The sequence below is a fragment of the Channa argus genome, chromosome 12 (assembly GCF_033026475.1).
Source record: "Channa argus isolate prfri chromosome 12, Channa argus male v1.0, whole genome shotgun sequence".
Taxonomy (NCBI): domain Eukaryota; kingdom Metazoa; phylum Chordata; class Actinopteri; order Anabantiformes; family Channidae; genus Channa; species Channa argus.
The window spans coordinates 4,806,228-4,827,257 of NC_090208.1; the positions used below are offsets into that span (position 1 = coordinate 4,806,228).

General features: G+C 42.1%; 2 protein-coding genes across 6 annotated transcripts in view; both read left to right on the plus strand.

The window, feature by feature from the left end:
• The window catches only part of LOC137137844 (uncharacterized), a 135,922-nt gene that overhangs the window by 110,359 nt on the left and 4,533 nt on the right, over nt 1-21,030 (plus strand). The window lies entirely within an intron of this gene.
• LOC137137867 (programmed cell death 1 ligand 1-like) lies at nt 1,404-15,263 on the plus strand. Of its 4 annotated transcripts, XM_067524659.1 has the most exons (4): nt 10,778-11,667; nt 13,964-14,290; nt 14,562-14,726; nt 14,770-15,263. In XM_067524659.1, the coding sequence occupies exons 1-3, from the start codon at nt 11,580-11,582 to the stop codon at nt 14,705-14,707; spliced, it is 561 nt and encodes a 186-aa protein (XP_067380760.1). In that variant the 5' UTR covers nt 10,778-11,579; the 3' UTR covers nt 14,708-14,726; nt 14,770-15,263. The 4 variants fall into 4 exon arrangements, with proteins under 4 accessions (XP_067380762.1, XP_067380760.1, XP_067380758.1 ...); XM_067524661.1 differs by lacking the exon at nt 10,778-11,667 and adding an exon at nt 1,404-1,589 and having other exon boundaries at nt 14,562-15,263; XM_067524657.1 differs by having other exon boundaries at nt 10,781-11,667; nt 14,562-15,263.

The window sequence follows — 21,030 nt, forward strand, 5'->3', positions numbered from 1 at the left end:
ATTTAATGGATTAGGGTACATGAGGTTTACAAACTGGGCTCCTCTGTTCCACCTATAAAAAGTAAATTTTGTTGCAGTCAAGATTTTAAAAGCAGGTATGATGTATGTAAAGGCCATGTCCACAAATGGAGACTGACCAACAAGTCAGTCTTGTTACAGTATCTATGCTGAACAGAAATATCTTTAGTGCAAATATATAGTTAGACATTGTATTGATATGCAGTTTTTTATACATGTCAGATAACAGGAGGTAGAGGACCACACACAAATTCATATATATCAGCACAAAGTCAGACACAACTTTACACAGGTGACTTATGAGTTTGCATGTTCTCCCAGTGTCTGTGTTGGTCTTCAGGTGCTTGGAGATGCAAAGATCTGCAGACCAGATTAACTGGAAGCTACATATTGTTAATTAGTGAGTATTAGTGCTCATCTCTGTCTCTACCCTGTGATAGAATTGTCACTTGTTAAGTTTGTACATGGTCTCTTATCCAATGTGAGCTGGGATAGAACCTGACTGCCTTTAATCTTTTAGAAGCCGAAAAAAGAAACTGACGCCTCGTCTGGTTCTGGGACTGATCCTGTTCCTGTTTCCGGGTCAGTTGACACCTAGCTGTGTGCACCTTGAGTTGCTGTTACCAAGCTGGCCAACAATTCACCTGGTTCTGAGCTGGTTGTGAATGTGGGAATTCTGTGGCTGTGGAAGAAGCAGCTTGAGGTCAATCATTAAAGGATGATTTACACTAAAACTTTCTATAGTTGTTGTTTTATTTTACACAGTGGGTTTTGAAATGGAGAAACATGTCACCCAGTGAAGCAGTGGGTCTGGTTGGTGTGTTTTTAATAGTTTCTGGACAATAATGAAAGTCTACAGCAGACAGTGCCTCCAGAACGTTTTCCCCCTTTTGTTATGTTACAGCCTTATTCCAAAATGGATCAAATTCATTATTTTCCTCAAAGTTCTACAAACAATAGCCCATAATGACAATGTGAAAGAAGTTTGTTTAAAATCTTTGCAAATGTCTTAAAAATACAAAATGAAACAAATGACATGTACATAAGTATTCACAGCACTGCAGGTGAACTAATCCATGCTGCAGACAAACAGTAACACAGAGCAGAGACGACTCATTGTTGCTTTTAGTGTTTTCATTTAACTAAACTTAAAGCTCAGAGTGTCAATCACCGACTTGAAGTTGTAACCTAAGCATCAGCATGTAACGCAGAAGGGACTTGACAAAGAGACAAACTTTTTAAACTAAAATCTTAGTTGGTAAATCTAACCCAACCATTTTACATTAAACCACTGCACTTAAGAAAAAAAAGAAAAAAAGAAACTCAACTTCCTCCTACCAACTGACGTTTTTACTGGTGTCTGTTAGGGAAACTGTTGAAAGGAGGTGTTAAGTTGTTCTGCTTGGACAGATAAGAAAACGCTTTTCACCTTTGGAAAATTCATTCATTCATGGAGTGTTGAGTTTTTCAGAATTTCTAACTCTTTGGCATTTTAAAGAGTTTCTGTGTCCCTATGGTGAGTACCAGACATGCAGCACTACTCGTTAAACTTCAACACGCTCTGGAATCAGGTAGAGTTCCTTATCTGATGGCTTTGACTTTCTCTAACTTTAACTATTTGGTGTCTCTATGTCCTGTTGCTGTCAGCTACTTTTTGTTCTTTGTGTTTGTCTCATGCATCTCATGTCGTAGAATTTGTGAGCAAGACGTTTGTGCCACAAGAAAATTAAAATGTCATTGGACTAAACAGGGCCCATGTTGGACACGAGGGTTAGTTTCAAAGGTAAAATGAGATCGACAGTGCGAAAATGTCACATTTATTCTGTGATGAATGGAAAAAGCGGAAGTACAGTTGCAAAATGTGTCCTTGTGATTCCATGTTATTGGTCATAAAGAGTTTTCATAAACTATACAGGAGAAAAATATGTAAATAATATAACAGATCCAATATTTACCTTGCTAGCAGTCCCTGTCTTGTCAACAACTGCAGACCATTTAAATCAAACATAATTATTCATTTCCTTTGTTTAAACGGGTGCAGAATGGTACTTGAATGGTTTCTTTTTGTGTTACTGGTTTGTTCATTTAGAAAAAAACAAACCCATAATAAATATCTGTATTTATAAAAAAAAGCACTTGTATATTATTTTACATATTGCATTGAATAACAAGCCAATTTGGACAAAATGGCAGCTTGAACAATGAACTGATAATGAGTGCAGAACTCGAATAATGAAAAGTCAAGATCATTAAAGAAGCTATACTCAAAGTAAACACGGGTTCATACTTTCTTTCTCTTAGAAGTCGCGATTTCATCACTTGATTTTGTCCTTTATTGCTGCTCCATGCATTATTTCATATCATGTTTTGTGTGCTGTGTGCCTGGCCTGTCAGTCAAACCCGTTGCCCAGCAACAGGGGCAGCCTGGCACATTGCCTCCAGCTATTCCTACAGGCAGCGCTGCTGTTGCTAAAGAGACTGCAAATGTTTGCTATTGTATTCAGCCTGTGAGTCAATACTTTGCCTTCTTCTTTGCAAAATAGCTCAGACTCAGTCAGATAGGATGGAGAGCATCTGTGAACAGCCACAGATTCTCATTGGATTTAGGTCTGGATTCTGGCTGTATGTTTAGGGTTGTTGTCCTGCTGGAAGGTGAATCTCCTCCCCAGTCTCAAGTCTTTTGCAGACTCTAACAGGTTTTCTTCTAAGATTGATCTTTATTTGACTCCATCCATCTTCCTATTAACTCTGACCAGCTTCCCCAACCCTGCTGAAGAAAAGCATCACTGTGTACTTTGGGTTCCTTGTGACCTTCCTGGCTACTACACACTTTGTTCTTGCTGTGATGTTTGTTGGTCGCCTGCTCCTGAGCAGTGTAACAGTGATAAATGTTCTCCATGTGTACAAGACCTGCCTGATAGTTGGAGTCCAGACTCCTTAAAAATACTTTTGTAATGCTGGTGAGCACCAACAGCTGTTCTTGGTTTATTGTCTTCTAAAACCTCTTTGGATGCAGCCATGACACACTTTCACAAACCTGTGCTGTGTTGGATTCATTATGTCTCATCAAAGAGAAAGATTAATAAAACTTGTGAGATAAATTTAAGATGAAGTCTGTTGTTAGTCTCTGTTGAAGAACCGTTAGACTTAATTTACATGTGTTCAGTTGGGAAGGATGTGTGTTTGTCGTTTTGTTTCCTGTTAAAGGGGCCTCTTACAATGTCTGCTGATAAAGGGGAAGTGTGGAAACATTGGACTGAAGGCATAAATAAAGTTTAAAAGGTTATTTATTTAGTATTTTAAATATATAACCTTAATACACGATTAGTAATGATTATTCTTCCTTTGCTACATTCTGTTCATGTCCAAGACAGAGATGTGTGTCAATGTTGAAGTTTAATACACACTGTTGTCTTATACGCACATACACACCATCACTCTCTCTCTCTCTCTCTCACACACACACACACACACACCCTCTAAAGAGGTGTATGATATTTTCAGAGACACGTCTTTTGTTCCTACTGGGCACTTTGTTATAGGGTCTGTATTTTCATGGATACTGGTGGAAAAGACAGAAACCAGACTCAGTATCTTTGATCCTAGAGTTCTGGTCATGAGGATCTTTTTCTGCTCAGCCTTTTGCCTGCTTTTTTTTTTTAAAAACAATTTTATATAAGTTTTTGTTTGCAAATGGAACATTTTCCCTTCATTCACCTGTCTCTTCATAAACAGCGAAGGTAAGAGGTTGATTTTGTGGGGGATTTGAGCTTAGTTATAAAAGAAACCAACTGATCAAGGAGTAGGTTGTAATTTTAGTGTCTTCTACAGGGGAATGTTGCTGGCTAACTTTATTTAAGCTAAATGCAACAGCACTTCACGGAATTCTGAAAAATGTATCACTTCTCAACCACTTGTTGACACTTTTGGCTCTGCATTAGAGTCCTAAAAATACTAAAGGTCAGGTGTTACTGAAGGGTCAGTAAGCTTTGAATGATTAGTAAAGAGGAAAAGGATGAGAAATGCATTTTGTTATTTCCTACACACTGATGAGTTTGCTGATTCCTCATAGCTCATAATCTGTTGTGAACATCTGACTTTGATAGTGAAGACCCACACTTCTCTTATGGCCTAGCAGGCTCGAGGCCCTAAGGCTCGATTGTCTCCTTATTGATTAAAATAACTAACTATTGATTAGAAATCGAAAGCAGTGTTTAATTTGTTAACAAAAACCATGGACCATTTAGTGCAGTGCAATAAAATGATGGATACTGTTGCTTACAATGGCACCAAAACAGTGGACAGCTTCATGCATTATTTTGCTCTAAACATTCCAAAATACAGGATTAGAACTGTGCAAACATAGTAGATTACATTTACATTTTAACTTTTAGTCATATGACAGCACAAGGCAGGTACAAAGCAAGCAAACAAACAAGTCAAGAGTTAAGACAGAATAATGACCTGCGGCTTTTGCAGTGGGGTCAGAGTTACAGAGACCAGAGAAGAGAACTGCTGGGGATGGAGACTCCTTCCCCTGGGAGCGAACCCGAGGTGGGACAAATAGGAGACCAGGGGGTCCGGTGCCGGGATCGGGCTCCTGCTGCTCGGCCGTGGGAGTTGAGTCGTTTGGCAGTCCTGAGGTGAGCGAGATTTTTATGGTCGGTCCAGATGATAAATGGTTGCAGCGCCCCCTCTAGCTAATGGCGCCACTCCTCCAGTGCCAGCTTGATCGCCAGGAGCATGCGATTACAAACAGAATAGTTCCGCTCTGCAGGGGATAATTGGCGTGAGAAGAAGGCACAAGGCAGCCTCTGGTCACCCTCACTGCGCTGGGAGAGAACGTCGCCCACGCCGACTTCTGAGGCATCCACCTCGACTACGAACTGGCGAGAGGTGTCGGGCTGAGACAGGATGGGCTGAGAGGCGAACAGTTCGGGTGAAAGCGCCTTCTGCTTTCTCAGTCCAGTGGAACGGGGCGACTAGGAATGTTAGTTTGGTCAGGGGGGTGGCGACCGTGCTTTAGTTTTTAATGAATAGATAGAAGTTGGCGAACCCCAGGAAGTGTTGCAGCTGTTTCCTGGTTCCAGGTCTTGGCCATTCCGTGATGGCGTGTCTTCTCGGGGTCGGGCCTCACCTCTCCCTCACCAATAAGAATCCTAAGAATGACACAGTTTTGACATGAAACATGAGACAAAGAGTCTGTTTTCCAGTAGCCTCTTTAAAACCTGCCGGACATGCTGTTGGTGTTCGTGGAGATTGCATGAGACAATTAGTATGTCATCCAAGTAAACAAAAACAAACCTGTTGATGAAGTCACGAAGCTCACTGTTGCTTAGGCACTGAAAAACCGCTTGAGCATTAGTCAGACCGACAGCCATTACCAGATACTCGAACTGACCCAGTGGTGTGTTGAACGCTGTCTTTCACTCATCCCCCTCGCGGATTCGGACCAGATGGTAGGCGCTGTGGAGGTCTAGCTTAGTGAATATGGCTGCATCCTGTAGAGACTCAAAGGCAGAGTTAAGCAGAGGGAGAGGGTATTTGTTCTTGACAGTTATGTTGTTTAACCTCCGGTAATCTATGCATGGACGGAGGGTCTTATCCTTCTTACTAACAAAGAAAAAACCAGCGGCGACAGGGGAGGAAGATGGGCGGATGAGGCCGGCCTGTAAAGACTCCCTTATGTATTTCTCCATGGCCTCCCTTTCGGGGCGAGAGAGGTTGTAAAGGTGACCTGTGGGTAATGGCGCTCCAGGCTGGAGTTCGATAGCACAATCGAATGGGCGATGGGGAGGGAGTGACAGGGCTCTTTATTGAAGACTGGGGCGAGGTCATGATAGGCTGGGGAATGAGAGACATGTCCGGTGTGGGAGAGGTGTCCGCGGGAGGAGAGCGGCAATCGGGGAAAGGAGGTGAGAGGAGACAAGAGTTGTGGCAAGATGTTCTCCTGCCGATTATTTTATTGCAGGACCAGTCAATGTGGGGATTGTGTTTCCTTAGCCAGGAGTAGCCCAGAACCATGGGAGCAAGTTATATGGTTGTTGTTTTTGACATGCAGGCTTAACAGAAACCAGAAATTAAATGCATCATGGGAAAACCCAACCAATAATATAAAATAAAATAAAAACTGAAAGGTCAAGTGGGAGGAGCCTGCAAGCAGGGGTAGGAGGAGCTTTTAGGTGGTGTGCTATTATGACACCAGATAAGCTAGACATTGATTTCAAACTAGGTGAAGCAAAGTGGGGAGTCATGTATGTAGGGAACCATGGGATTGTCAGGTGAATGCATAAGGAAAAATGATGTGTTTTCGTGATGGTTCCCAGAAACTAACAGGTGCAGAGGGGCCGTCTTATGTGTAATCTCTGTGACTACTGATCCATCTAGAGTTCTGACTTTTAGGGGCTGGTCCAGCGGAATAAGGGGGGGTGACCACTGTTTAGCTAAAGAGTTGTCGAGCAGGTTATGTTCAGCAGCAGAGTCAACCAGGGCCTGTAGGGGGAGGGACACTGACGGGTGAGACAGGGTTGTGGTGACTGTCAGTCGGGTCTGGGGACTGTCGGTAGAAGTTGCTCCGCTCATCAGGACCCCCAGACTCCCTGATGAGGCCCTCCTTTTTGGCCGTAAGGGACATAGGGCGATAAAGTGTCTGGAGGAACCACAATAAATGCACTCACCAGCTCGAAACCAGCGTTGTTGCTCAGTGGGGGACAGGAGAGCACGAGCCAGATCCATAGAGCTGAACCCAGGGGAAACGGGGCTCTTGGGAGGAGGGGGAGTGCACAGGTCCTGGGGGGGGCGCTGGTTTCTGTCAGGCTACAGTTCATTAAAGTCAAAACTTTCTCTGTCAGCATTAGTTCTTTAACCCGGATGTAAATATTTTTAAAGTAGTCTGCACAGATGTGAAGACCTAAGAGTGCACATATTTGACGTTAATAAAATAAAACAATAAAATAATAAAAATGTAGTTATGTATCAAGTGGATCAGTGGTGGATCAGTGGTAGAATGTTGGGTTTGGATGCAGAAGGCATAGATCCATAGAGCTGAACCCAGGGGAAACGGGGCTCTTGGGAGGAGGGGGAGTGCACAGGTCCTGGGGGGGGCGCTGGTTTCTGTCCTCTCTCTCGGATGTGGTTGTCCACACGGATGGCTAGATTAATTAGCTTGTCCAGGGAATCAGGAGGATTCCTGCGTGCCAGCTCATCTTTCACCAGGTCGGTCAAACCATGGCGAAAAACCGCCCGCAGAGCAGCGTTGTCCCATCGGGCCTCTGTAGCAAGCACCCGGAACTCCACTGAGAAATCCGCCGAAAGACACTTGTCCAAGTCGCCAGAGAAGGGCTCGGGGGGAGGCACGTAAGATTCGCAGATCGCGGGAGCAGCGGGCGGCTGCGGGGGTGGTGGAGGCTCGGGGGAGGCAGCAGAGATGGTTACATGAGAGCACAGAGCATTAAGTGTGTCAGTCACCTGTGAGAGCTGCTGGGTATAACGATCCACCCCTTCCTCGATTCGCCGCAACTGCTGGTCATGCTGGCACAGAAGAGCACCCTGGCTGGAGACCACGTGTTGTGGTTCGTGTCTGCTGGGTGCATTTAGTGGCCATATTGTTCTGTCACACTTACGAAGTGCTGTCAATATTAGTGGACCCAGAAAGAGAGACGGAACCAGATTGTTAGAAAGGTTAGAATGGTTTATTTGGGGATAGGTACCATGGGTAGAAACGGGGGAAAGGGGGCGCTGACGGAGAGCGATGTCCGGGGAAGGAGAGCCTGATCAAAGGAGCTTAAAACCCGGTGCAGGGGGGAAGCGATGGAGCGGGGAGTCACGGGAGAAGGACAAATGGTGACCGTGGGATTAGGTGCCGTGGAGACGAGGAGTCGAAGGGGATTTCTGGACGAAGCAGGGCAGCCGGAGGTTCTGGGGCAGGGAGACAAAGAGAGCAGGTTAGTAATACTATACTGGTGGGTTTTAAAGAGCCTGGTGCACTCGAGTATCATGGATGTTACTGCGACGATCTGGCGACTTGTGATGTGAAGGAGACTCGTATATGAGCTGCTGTCATTAGGGCGAATGATTGCCTGCAGGTGTGGCTGCCGCTTCAGTCCAGGTGCACTAGGGGGAAACAAACACACGAACACACAAAACAGACAGGGAGAGTGGAGGATGGGAGAGCGGGTGCTGTGACAGATGATATTGTGCACAGTGGACACAGGAACATTAAGATCTCTGGAGATGGACTTGTAGCCTTGAGATTGTCCATGTATTTCCATAATTGTTTCTCTCAAATCCACAGACACCTGTTTACACTTCTTTCTTTTCTCTATGCTCAGTGTGACACACAACCCAAAGTCAACTTTTCTCCATTTTAACTGACTGCAAGTGTGATTACTATATTGCCCACAGCTGTTTGTTGCCACAGGAGCAGTTACAGGAGCATCACATACTTGAAAAACAATTATTTCTTACAATTTTGACAAGGTGCCAATAATTTTGAGTTCTGGGTGAATTTTGATCATGTTTGAATTTTTTTCTCAGTTTTTTTTCGTGTTGTTCCAGTGCAAACAAAAACAACACATGTAAAAACCAAGACATTTGCAATTGGAACAATTTTCTGAGAGAAGAGTTGCGTTTTCTGAAAGAATTGCAAGGATGCCGATATTTTTGGCCATGACTGTAGCTAATGTATTTTAGCACTGATGTACTATCAGTCCAATATATGGAGACATCCAGTGGTAGCTGCAGTTCCTTCCTTAGCATTCTGTCCACATGTACTGTCATGGCACGATTGATTAGCATTTTAACATCCATGTCCTTTAATGGAAGACTAATGCAGTAGTGTCCAGTTACCATTCTAGCAGATTGTGTAACTTAACCAAAAACAAACGATCAGCCTTAGACATCTCCTGCTCCTCCTCTTGACCACCCTCAGGAAAGTCATATTGAACTGCTGACTCCACAGATCCTCTAGCTTGGCTACAGATATATGATTTGACACAGCCTATGCTACTTCATTTTTGGTTCTGTTGCAGCCACTTTCTTTCAGTGGCCCATTCACTGTCCATCCCAGCATAGTTCAAACTGAAGAAGGATCATTGTTGATTCTGGGTATGAACTGTACTGGTTCCATAGCTTTTGCAAGATTACTTCCAATTAACAGTCCTATTTCTTGAGTTTTCAATCATGAGTTGAGCGCCTCACTATCACCATATTTAAGTGTTTGCCAACCTAAGGTCTTATCCATGTAGGCTACAGAGATCTTATATTCATTGCTATAAGTCTCTTTGGCTTTTTGTATCCTTGGTCCAGTTCCATGTGAAAACAACGTTGCACTCTTCTCTCTAGGTTGCTCACTTGTATACTGCTCTGAAAAATAGAGTCAAGGATAAGCCGAAAGGACAGAAAAATTCATTCAGTCATTCTCTGGTTTACTCTCCACCCCATGGTCAAATGCTCTGATGAAGAGTCTTGGGTTCACCTCCTCCACGCAGTAATCATCATCCATTAAACAAAGTGTCTTGTTCTTTTTTTCCATCAGCTTCCAACTTGGCCTTTCTAGCATTTATCCAACTTTGCAAAGAACTGTCAATGACCTTGAGAGTTGGGTTTGTCTGTTTTTGCCACTATGGCTGGATCAGCTTCCCCTTCCATTATTCACCGAATGTTAATCCACGTGTTTAATCCAAGCAGAGATGGTTTCTTACTAATGTGGAGGCAGACTTTCTCGTGTCCGGAGGTCCAACAATTATCCACTTCAGAGATCATTGTATGACAAACACTGACCATTTATTAAATTCTACATTCCACAATTGAGCTGATAACAAAGTAGTTCCACAGAAAAACACTGAGATGAAAACCAAAAAAGTCCACAAAACAAGTTCCACAAAATAATTCCACAGAACACAGTAAGAAACCGTGTACCTCCACAGCTACACACACTCAACTTTCCACTACTACCTTGTTGCTCTTCCAGTTCATTTATACACTGTCCAAAACAAACATCTTTTCCTTGACAACTGTTAGGCAAATTTCAAAGGCCATTTTTTAACGTTTAACTTGTGACGTCATTAGTGATGTTATCTATACACTTATACATACACTTAATTTACCTATACTTCCAAGACACAATGTCCACACAGAGAAAACCCCTGTTGGTAGAGACATTATTTTTAAAAGTAATACTCCATACATTTAATACAGTGGTAGTGATGTCAGTACACCTCTCCCTATGATTTGGTTTGGATTCTGGTCCCTGTCCTTTAAAACCTATTTCATCCTACATTTAGATTTACAATCCTGTTCTATTTAGATACAAATTGCCCTCCAACATACTATTGCAGAACTTCAAAACCATATTTTATTTAATCATTATTTGTCAAAATGAAAAGTGCATTTTACTGTTTATACTGGTCCTGTAGATGTATTAAAAGTGGTAATACATTTATATTCATTACATGTAAAGTTAATGGCTTTTTTGCTTTTATTTTGATGATTACAGGCTACAGTTCATTAAAGTCAAAACTTTCTCTGTCAGCATTAGTTCTTTAACCCGGATGTAAATATTTTTAAAGTAGTCTGCACAGATGTGAAGACCTAAGAGTGCACATATTTGACGTTAATAAAATAAAACAATAAAATAATAAAAATGTAGTTATGTATCAAGTGGATCAGTGGTGGATCAGTGGTAGAATGTTGGGTTTGGATGCAGAAGGCAGTGGGCTCAAATCCCACCAAGGGTCACCTTGGTGCTGAGCCCAGACAAAAAAAAAAAAAGAAAATGGGAGGGTTGTGACAGGAAGCGCACAGAGATCACCTGTGGAGCTTTCTGGTGACATGTTATTTAATATTTAAAACGGATCGGGGCAACATGGTGATCTGGTTAACTCTATCACCTCACAGCTAGAAAGATGTGAATTTGCGTCCCTGACCGACCGTGGCCTTTCTGTGTGGAGTTTGATTGTTCTACCTATGTTTGTGTGGGTTTCCTCCAGTTTCCTTCCACAGTCCAAAGACATACATGTTAGATTAATTGATGAGTCTGAGTGTGAATATGTTATACATAGGGTTGTTTGTCTGTGTATGTCCCTCTGTGTTGACCCTGACATAAACCTATCCAGGGTGGACCCTGGACCTCTTGCCTCATAACAGCTGAGATAGGCTCCAGACCCCCTGCAAAGCTGGGGAGAAAGCGGTTACAGATAATGGATGGATGGAAATGGATCGGATCTCTGGAAAAGTTTTTTTTCACTCCCTTGTCGTCGCAGAACGATGACGAACTGGTGACGTCGGCGGGAAGTAGTGGACCTTAGCAGAAGATCAACCATAAAACAAACTCGTGCAGTGTTCGACAGTTGGGCTTTTCCAAATCTTACCATCCAAGCGATTAGCTGTGGGAACCTACCGGTAAAGATCATAGTACCTAGTCGCTTTCCAGTAAAACCAACTTCCGGGTAAAAATAACATTGTGGACGTTTAACGTTCACCATCTTGTTGCGTAGTCTGAGCGCTGTTGATAGAGAAACAAAAGACAGGAGCATACGACGAAGACGAATGTCAAACTAAACATGTCTAACGTCACTTTAAGGTGGATTTTGTTCGTGTGCCTTCTTTGCTCGTGTTGGCTGATCCATTCTGCCTCAGCAGGTAGGTTGTGTAAGTGCTTAAACTATATACTGGAAACACAAATCTGCTGTGGGTTGATCAGATTGAAGCTAATTTAGGCCGTTGACACATCAAACCGACGGTAAAGAAACTACTGCTTCGTCTAGACTGAAAAGGGACAATTGGACACAGAGAAACACCAAGTATAAGCATGAACGTTCTGAACCTGCGTGAAACGAACAGAAAGCGGAAGACGTGAGTGGACAGGTACAAACAGAAAGGAAGAGAATTAGCTTCATTGGCCAAGTATGCTAACACATACAAGGGTTTTGCTGGGGATCATTGCTGACTCTCAGGGACACGTTCAGTAGTCACCTACATGCAGACGCTACAAACGCAAACGCTGAATTTATGGAACAAACTTGAGGATGAATTAAAAACATGTGACACTCTTATGGTTTAAGAAGATGTTTAAAAATATCGTGCTGAAGTACGAGAATGTAATATAACATGACTTTGTATCTAGGAGGAACAAATTGATTATTGAAAAGCTGTCTTCCTGTTTGTTGATTATTTGACTATTGCTTGAGAACTACTAGATATTTGTACTTATTGTCTTATTTATCCGGGATATAAAGAGGAATAGAACGATAAATGTGTAGGTGATTACAAATGATAGGGTCAAATTAAGCTTTGGATTCAGCATACGTCCTTTCAGTCTCATTTGAGAGGACTTACTGTAAATTGTACAAAGTTTCAATGATATGAATGAGTCTTTAATTGTAAAGACTGGACACATTATTTACTCAAAGTGAACAACTGCGACTCAAGAAAAAGCACAGAAAGCTCAGAAAAAAGTGATTTGATCCCATCTGTAGTTCATCTTGTTTCAGCACATTTCCTGAAAGCAGCAGAGTAAAATGAACTAGAATGGGCATTTCCTACAGAAAATGCGTGTGACTGCTGAAAGCCAGCTGCTGCAGCCATCGCTGAATCTGCAGCTCTGAACATTGTAGAAGCGACAGCAGTCGAACAAAGCAGTCGAGCAACACTGTAACATGTGAAGCATTTCATCACGGGGCAGATGTCCACAAAGTTTCATCACGTTAGCTTGTGTAGTTTTTGAGAAATTGAACTACTTAGAAGCGACAGCACATGAAACAATGAAGAAGTTTTCAAGTGCTATTCACCAACTCTCCAGCAGATGGCAGCCTGTCCAAAGGAATCAACTGTTGCCATCTTGCCCTCTCAACACTAATGAAGTTTTGAGGATAAAATACCAAAAATAAAAGCACCCACAATAGCGCCCCCCAATGGAGAAACGTTTAACAGTGCAGTGTCCTGCACATATTTGTAAAGTTTCATTCAAGTCAGTCATTGCATTAGCTTAAAAAAAAGATTAAAAAAGCCGCAGTACTGTGAACGGCCGCTAGTACTAAATGCACTGTACAATATAGAAGTGAAATCAGAAAAAAAAAAAAATTTAGGAGTTAAAAGACGAGTTATATTAATGACCACACGGTGGCGCTATAGAGCCCACGCTGTAACATGTGAAGCACTTCATCTGGGACAGCAGTACACAAAGCTTCATCATGCTACCATGTGTAGTTTTTGAGATATTGCAGTTTAAACATCACTCCCATAGACTTTCCATTCAAAAAAAATGTATTAATATTCATAATAATTACAGTACATTAGCTGTCAGCACACAGGGTAGTGAGCACACCTCTCCCTACCATGTTTAACATATTACAGTTGGAACCATGTTTGCAGCTGTTAGCATTTAGGACTTACAGCACGCCGAAAAACGGGCAGAAGAATACGGAATAATAACAACAATAATAATAATAATAATAATAATAATAATAATAGCTTGCTTTCAGCAATCACACTAACTAAGCATACAAAGTCATGCAGGTGAAGTATCCATATATTGTCTTAACCACTTATTCTGTTCAGTGTCCAGCTGTCATTGGCTGAGAGGCAGGGTCCACCCTGGACAGGTCTCCAGTCTTTCTCAGGACCAACGCACAAAGACAATTATTCAGTCAATATATTAAGAAAAAAACATATATTCACCTTTGTACAGGACATTTGAAGTTGTTTACATGTTGGACACAAAACCTTACGTGTCAATATGTGAATAGAACAAATCAATCACAGATCCTTTGTAAACGTCATGTCTGCTGTTTGAATGTAGTTTTATGTGGAGAGAGCTTTGGTTTAAATACAGTATGTTTCAGTGTTTAGTCTGTTTGAATATTAACTGCTCTCAATGTTTCCTAAAGAAGTGTTTGACTGATCTTGCTTCCTGCTTTTCTCTGGATTTTTCCCTGTTTTTGTTCAGATCTAACAGTTGAAGGGAAACCTGGAGATAATGTCACTCTGCAGTGTCAGGGGACAGAAGAGTTTACAACTTTAAAGTGGAACAAACCTGATCTGAAGTCAGAGTATTATGTTTACTTTATTAGTGATAAGGAGGTACGTAAACAGTACCAGCATGAATCCTTTCAAGATCGGGTTGAGCTTAAAGATCCAAACATGAAGAACAGAGACGCATCAGTGATTCTGAAGAACATCAACATCAATGATGCTGGAACATATGAGTGTTATGTTGGAGAAGGAGGCCGTTTTAAACTCATCAACAGAGTCACTTTGACAGTTCATCAACCAGGTGAGTGTGTGTGTGTGTGTGTTTGTGTGTGTGTGTGTGTGTGTGTGGATCAGAGGTGAAGCTGCTTCCTGGTTGTTGATGTGAGAGTGAACCATCACAGATCAGATGTTTGTGTTTTCTAAAGATGTTGCTGATGAGACTTTGTAGCAAACAGCTGCTATGAGTGATGGGATCAAAGTGCAGTAGATAATGTCTGACAGGAGTTTGAAGAGGAAATGGATTCATCACCTACCTGACACCTCACACCTCACATCTCATTCTCTTCTCACAGGTGATGAAACAGAATCAGATGGAAACAACAGAGGACATGTTGGACTGGCAGTGGGTTTGTCAGTTGTTGGTGTGATTCTTGTTGCTGTTGGTGTTGTTGCTTTTCTGATCTTTAGAAAAAGATCCACAGAGCAGAATTCATACTAACCTGCTGAAAGTGCAGGTGAATGACAGATGTAGCTGTAAAATGTCTCAGATCTCTTACAGCCAATGTAGCATGTGATACATAAACACTGTACAAATACCTGTAAACTCAATTAGTCGTTACTTTAGCAGAAGTTTCTAAGATCAGAATCAGTCTTATTATAATTATATGTGACTTACTAAGTGCACTTATTAATCAGTAATTTAAAACACTACACTATTAAAACACAGTATCTATGGATGTTTCTGAATGTTTTAGTTCAAATGAGGAAGCACATGAAGAAAAGACACTAACTTTAGAATCACAGTCTTCATCTGAATGACTTTGGACGTACATGGTGCAAAAGTGGGTTTGATTCAATGCAAAATACATATTACATATTCCTTTCATCATTAGAATGGCTACAAATATGCTAAAAATTGATATGAGTATATTAATTAAAGCAGCTTCTATATTGAGTGTAAAGCAAAGAAGAACTTGTCTGTGTCCTGAATGATTCCTTGTGAAAACCTGCTTCTATTCTTGACATTTTCTGAATTAAACTTTCCCACAACTGAACATGAACGGGAGCCTCACTGTATTTGGTGATTTTAAATGTGTTGTTGATGTTGATAATCAAATCTCCCGAACAGTTTTCATCAGTGTGAAACAAGAGATTTGTGTGTTTTTCATAACTGAATGTGTAGAGATGCTGGCAAATTGTCCTGTGACCCAGACACACTAAACATGGCAGCAGTGCAGAGACAGTCAGTTCTAAAGGTTTTTGAGTGAGACGCAAACAATTTCTCCTTTATTAGTAACTTTTGTAACAATCCTCTTTATTGTAATGTGATCATTGTTTCGTGTCAGGGACATAGGGGGCAGTGTACTTTAGCAGGATTCCACCATTTTGGCTCGTTTGTATTGATGGGAGCCAATCAGCATCCAGAGTCTATAAAAGGTTGAGAGACTGTGTGTGAGGGGCTCTGGCTTTGTGAAGAGGACAGATGTGTGTTCAGGGCCACCACTGTTTGAAGACAGTTGGAAAAGTTGCAGGCCTGGTCTGGAGGCTTTCTTTTGTTTGCTGCCATCTTGGCCATGTGCTTTTGTGTGGGCACTAGTTTTGACGTCCTTTTGAGAAATTGTTTAGTGGTAAGAGGCTGGACCTTGTTTTTCTATCCAGTTAGGTGCAGACAGATGTTCTTTCATTTGGCACAGCTGTCCGGTCCAGGCCTCTGACCCTGTACTGTGGTTGTTTATCAATTAAAAATCAAAAGCAAAGTCAGAGTTTGATTTCTTTGATAAAAAGAATTCTACTTTCTGGATTTAGTGGGTTTAATGTTATTTTAGAAAAACATGGTTTGTACCAACAAATTTGTCCTGTATGTGCAGGAAACAGATGAAGACAGCTGCTATCAGCTGAACTCACATAGAACTGTTATTATCCAGTTCTGCCACCTGCTGGTTGACACAGGGAACAGTTCCATGGGTGGTTTGGTTCAGTTCAGGGGCCTCATTTATCAACTCTTCATATAACGTCTCTGCAACTCTGTCAGACAATATGGAAACAATCTTTTCTGTGTTTCCATTTTAATTTGGAACACAAGACAAACATTTTGTACAGAATGAATGATGCCATTAATGCTTCTATTCCATCTTGTTTCACTCGTAATTAATTAATATTGAATAATAGTGAACTGTCAGTTGTTTTAGTTTATTTTAGACACGTATGCTTTTGTTTTTATTGTTATTCTTAAACTATGTTCTGGCCAAACTATTTAAAATGAATGTGGCGTTAAAACATTAGAACCACCTCTTCTTATCATGCACTGCAGTAGAACTCCACGACCCACTTTGACCTCAATAATTATCACCTTTCTGACAGTTTTAACCTAAAAACTGAGAAATCATAAGCTTGTAAAAGTAGAACTCATGGCAGAGCCACTGTATCAGACTGCACAGCTGGTCATAATGTTTTACCTGATTGGTTTATATAAGTAGTGATGTCAGTATGTCTGGGGTGGTTCTTTACTGTCGTCTGCTGGAGACATCACATCAACTTCTTGCCGACTAAAAGGAAGGAAGCGGGTAAAGCAGCTGTTACCAAACTAAGTGCAGACGTCTCATCAAGTTGTACAATGGACCAACGATGTATCCAGCTGCTACTCTGTAAGTACAGTCTGTATTTGTTAAATCTATGCTGAACTTCATAAAAGTAGTGGTGATGAGATACAGCACAACATGACAGAAAAGGTTATGGTATCAAACATGAAATGAGATTTAAAATAAAATGATCCAGAGCAGCATCATGACCATATTTAAACAAATAGAATTTATATGCAGTATAGATGAAATATAATAATTATAAATGTATCATTTGTAAAAATAAAAACACAGAAATTCAAATATCCATATCAGCAACTGTGTATTGTAACGTATCTGAACGAGTACTTCTATTATTTGGATCAGTACAATCTTGAAACGAAGGTGTTTGAAACTAAGAACCAGATTTCATTTTAATGCGTCTCAAACAATCATATAAATATTCACCCTATTGTCTGTAAACCCACTTTTTACATCCACATCCATATTTAATGAAATGTTACTGTAAGTAAATACTCTACATGCAAATCTCCAAATTAGCCGACTGTCTTTTCTCTTTGTGTTTGTGTAGTTGTGACTTCACTGCTGTGGGGCTCAACAAACCAAGGTTGGTACATTTGTCATCCAATATTCATCAGCTGTTAAATGGTCAAACTGCTGATTTTACACATGAAGAATAATGTACTGGTCCTGCTCAGTCCTCCTCACCCTGGGAAAAACTGTTGTATGATGTTCTCTGGCTGTGGTGGAGAAAACAAGCTAAATCTTCTTCTTTTCCTTTCGGCTGCTCCCTTTCAGGAGTCGCCACAGCGAATCATGTGCCTCCATCTAACTCTATCCTCTGCATCCTCTTCACTCACACCAACTAACTTCATGTCCTCCCTCACTACATCCATAAATCTCCTCTTTGGTCTTCCTCTAGACCTCCTGCCTGGCAGCTCCAACCTCAGCATCCTTCTACCGATATATTCACAGTTTCTCCTCTGAACGTGTCCAAACCACCTCAATCTGGCCTCTCTGACTTTATCTCCAAAACATCTAACATGAGCTGTCCCTCTGATGTACTCATTCCTGATCCTGTCCATCCTCGTCACTCCCAAAGAGAACCTCAACATCTTAAGCTCTGCTACCTCCAGCTCTGCCTCCTGTATTTTCTTCAGTGCCACTGTCTCTAAGCCGAACAACATTGCTGGTCTCACCACCGTCTTGAACACCTTTCCTTTCATTCTCGCTGATACTCTTTTATCACACAACACACCTGACACTTTTCTCCACCCGTTCCAACCTGCCTCGTCTCTTCACCTCTTTTCCACACTCACCGTTGCTCTGAACCGTTGACCCTAAGTACTTAAAGTCCGGCACCTTCTTCACCTCTGCTCCCTGTAACCTCACTGTTCCCCCTGGGTCCCTCTCATTGACACACATGTATTCTGTCTTGCTGCGGCTAAGCTTCATTCCTCTGTTTTCCAGAGCAGACCTCCACCTCTCTAGATTTTCCTCCACCTGCTCCCTGCTCTCACTACAAATCACAATGTCATCTGCAAACATCATAGTCCAGGGAGATTCTTGTCTAACCTCATATGTCAGTCTGTCCATCACCAGAGCAAACAAGAAGGGGCTCAGAGCTGATCCTTGATGCAGACCCACCTCCACCTTGAACTCCTCTGTCACACCTACAGCACCTCACCACTGTCTTACAGCTCTCATACATGTCCTGCACCACTCTAACATACTTCTCTGCCACTCCAGACGTCCTCATACAATACCACAGCTCCTCTCTCGGCACCCTGTCATACGCTTTTTCTAAATCTACGAAGACACAATGCAACTCCCTATGACCCTCTCTGTACTTCTCCATCAGCGTCCTCAAAGCAAATACTGCATCTGTTGTACTCTTTCTAGGCATAAAACCATATTGCTGCTCGCAAATGTTCACCTCTGCCCTTAGCCGAGCTTCCACTACTCTTTCCCACAACTTCATTGTGTGACTCATCAGCTTTATTCCTCTGTAGTTGCCACAGCTCTGCACATCTCCCTTGTTCTTAAAAATTGGTACCAGTACACTTTTCCTCCAGTCCTGTGGCATCCTCTCACTCTCCAAGATCTTGTTAAACAAACTAGTCAAAAACTCTACTGCCACCTCTCCTAGACACTTCCATACCTCCACAGGTTTGTCATCAGGACCAACTGCCTTTCCGCTCTTCATCCTCTTCAACGTCCTCCTCACTTCACTCTTACTAATCTTTGCTACTTCCTGCTCCACACCAGTCACCTCTTCTACTCTTCGTTCCCTTTCATTTTCCTCGTTCATCAACTCTTCAAAGTACTCCTTCCATCTTCCCATCACACTCCTGGCACCTGTCAATACATTTCCATCCTTATCTTTAATCACCCTAACCTGCTGCACATCCTTTCCATCTCTATCTCTTTGTCTGGCCAACCTGTACAAATCCACCTCTCCCTCTTTAGTGTCCAACCTAGCATACAAGTCCTCATATGCTCTTTGTTTGGCCTTTGCCACCTCTATCTTCACCTTACGCTGTATCTCCCTGTACTCCTGTCTACTCTCTTCAGTCCTCTCAGTGTCCCACTTCTTCTTAGCTAACCTCTTTCTCTGTATACACTCCTGAACTTCCTCGTTCCACCACCAAGTCTCCTTGTCCGCTTTCCTCTTTCCAGATGACACACCGAGTACCCTCCTACCTGTCTCCCTGATCAAATTAGCTGTAGTAGTCCAGTCATCTGGAAGCACCTCCAAACCACCCAGAGTCTGTCTCAGCTCCTCTCTGAAAACTAAACGACATTCTTCCTTTTTCAACTTCCACCACTTTGTCCTCTGCTCTGCCTTAGTCCTCCTTATCTTCCTCACCACCAGTATCATTTTACACACCACCATCCTGTGTTGTCTGGCTACACTCTCCCCTACCAATGCTTTACAGTCACTGATCTCTTTCAGATTACAGCGTCTACACAAGATGTAGTCTACCTGAGTGCTTCTCCCTCCGCTCTTGTACGTCACCCTATGTTCCTGCCTCTTCTGAAAGAAAGTGTTCACTACAGCCATTTCCATCCTCTTTGCAAAGTCAACCACCATCTGACCTTCTGCGTTCCTGTCCTGAACACCAAACCTGCCCATAACTGTCTCATCACCTCTGTTCCCTTCACCTACATGTCCATTGAAATCTGCACCAATGACAACTCTCTCACCTCTGGGGATGCTCTGCATCACTTCATCTAACTCACTCCAGAATTTCTCCTTCTCTTCTAACTCACATCCTACCTGTGGGGCATAACCACTCACAACATTGAACATCACCCCTTCAACTTCCATCTTCAGACTCATCAACCTGTCTGATACTCTTTTCACCTCTAGAACATTCCTCACAAAATCCTCTTTCAATATAACTCCAACTCCATTTCTCTTCCTATCTGACCCATGGTAAAACAACTTAAACCCTGCTCCTAAGCTTCTAGCCTTGCTACCTTTCCACCTGGTCTCCTGGACACACAGTATGTCCACCTTCCTTCTCTGCATCATGTCGATCAACTCTCTAGCCTTCCCTGTCATAGTACCAACATTCAAAGTCCCCACTGTCAGTCCTACATTCTTAGCTTTCCTCTTCTCTCTCTGCCTACGAACACACCTTCCTCCTCTTCTTCTTCGTCTTCGACCAACAGTAGTCCAATTTCCACCGGTACCCTGTAGGTCAACAGCACCGGTGGCGGTCGTTGTTAACCCGGGCCCCGACCGATCCGGTATGGAAGTCTTTGTCACGATTCGCATGTTTGGTTTGGCATGTGTTTTACGTCGGATGCCCTTCCTGCCACAACCCTCTGCATTTATCCAGACTTGGGACTGGCACAAGAAGACACTGGCTTGTGCCCCCTTGCGGTTGCATTGGAGAAAACAAGCTAAATATTGGCTATAAACCAAGAGTTCATGAAGACACTTGGGTATTATTGTAAACAAAAAGACTAAAGATGCAGCTTAAGTTCACTCTGCACATGTAGAACAGATGCTAACTTTTAATGAACTAGTTAAAATGAATGGAGTCAATACACATAATGAAAACATGTTGTTTTTTAAAGTAACTTGAATCTGAAACACTGCTAAACTTCCTCTTTATAAGTTAATGAAAACTAAAGAAAGTATCTTCATGGACTGTTACTCAGTGGACACTTAAGACCAAATACTTTATTTATACTGCTAATACTACTGTATGACATTGTTGTTGGTCTGATT

What these genes read in the sequence shown, in the direction of transcription:
- LOC137137867 (XM_067524659.1), top strand. Translation starts at nt 11,580, where the DNA reads ATGTCTAACGTCACTTTAAGGTGGATTTTGTTCGTGTGCCTTCTTTGC. An exon ending in TGCCTCAGCAGGTAGGTTGT is followed by an intron (nt 11,668 to 13,963) that starts GTAAGTGCTTAA and finishes GTTTTTGTTCAG; the next exon opens with ATCTAACAGTTGAAGGGAAA. An exon ending in TTTGACAGTTCATCAACCAG is followed by an intron (nt 14,291 to 14,561) that starts GTGAGTGTGTGT and finishes CTCTTCTCACAG; the next exon opens with GTGATGAAACAGAATCAGAT.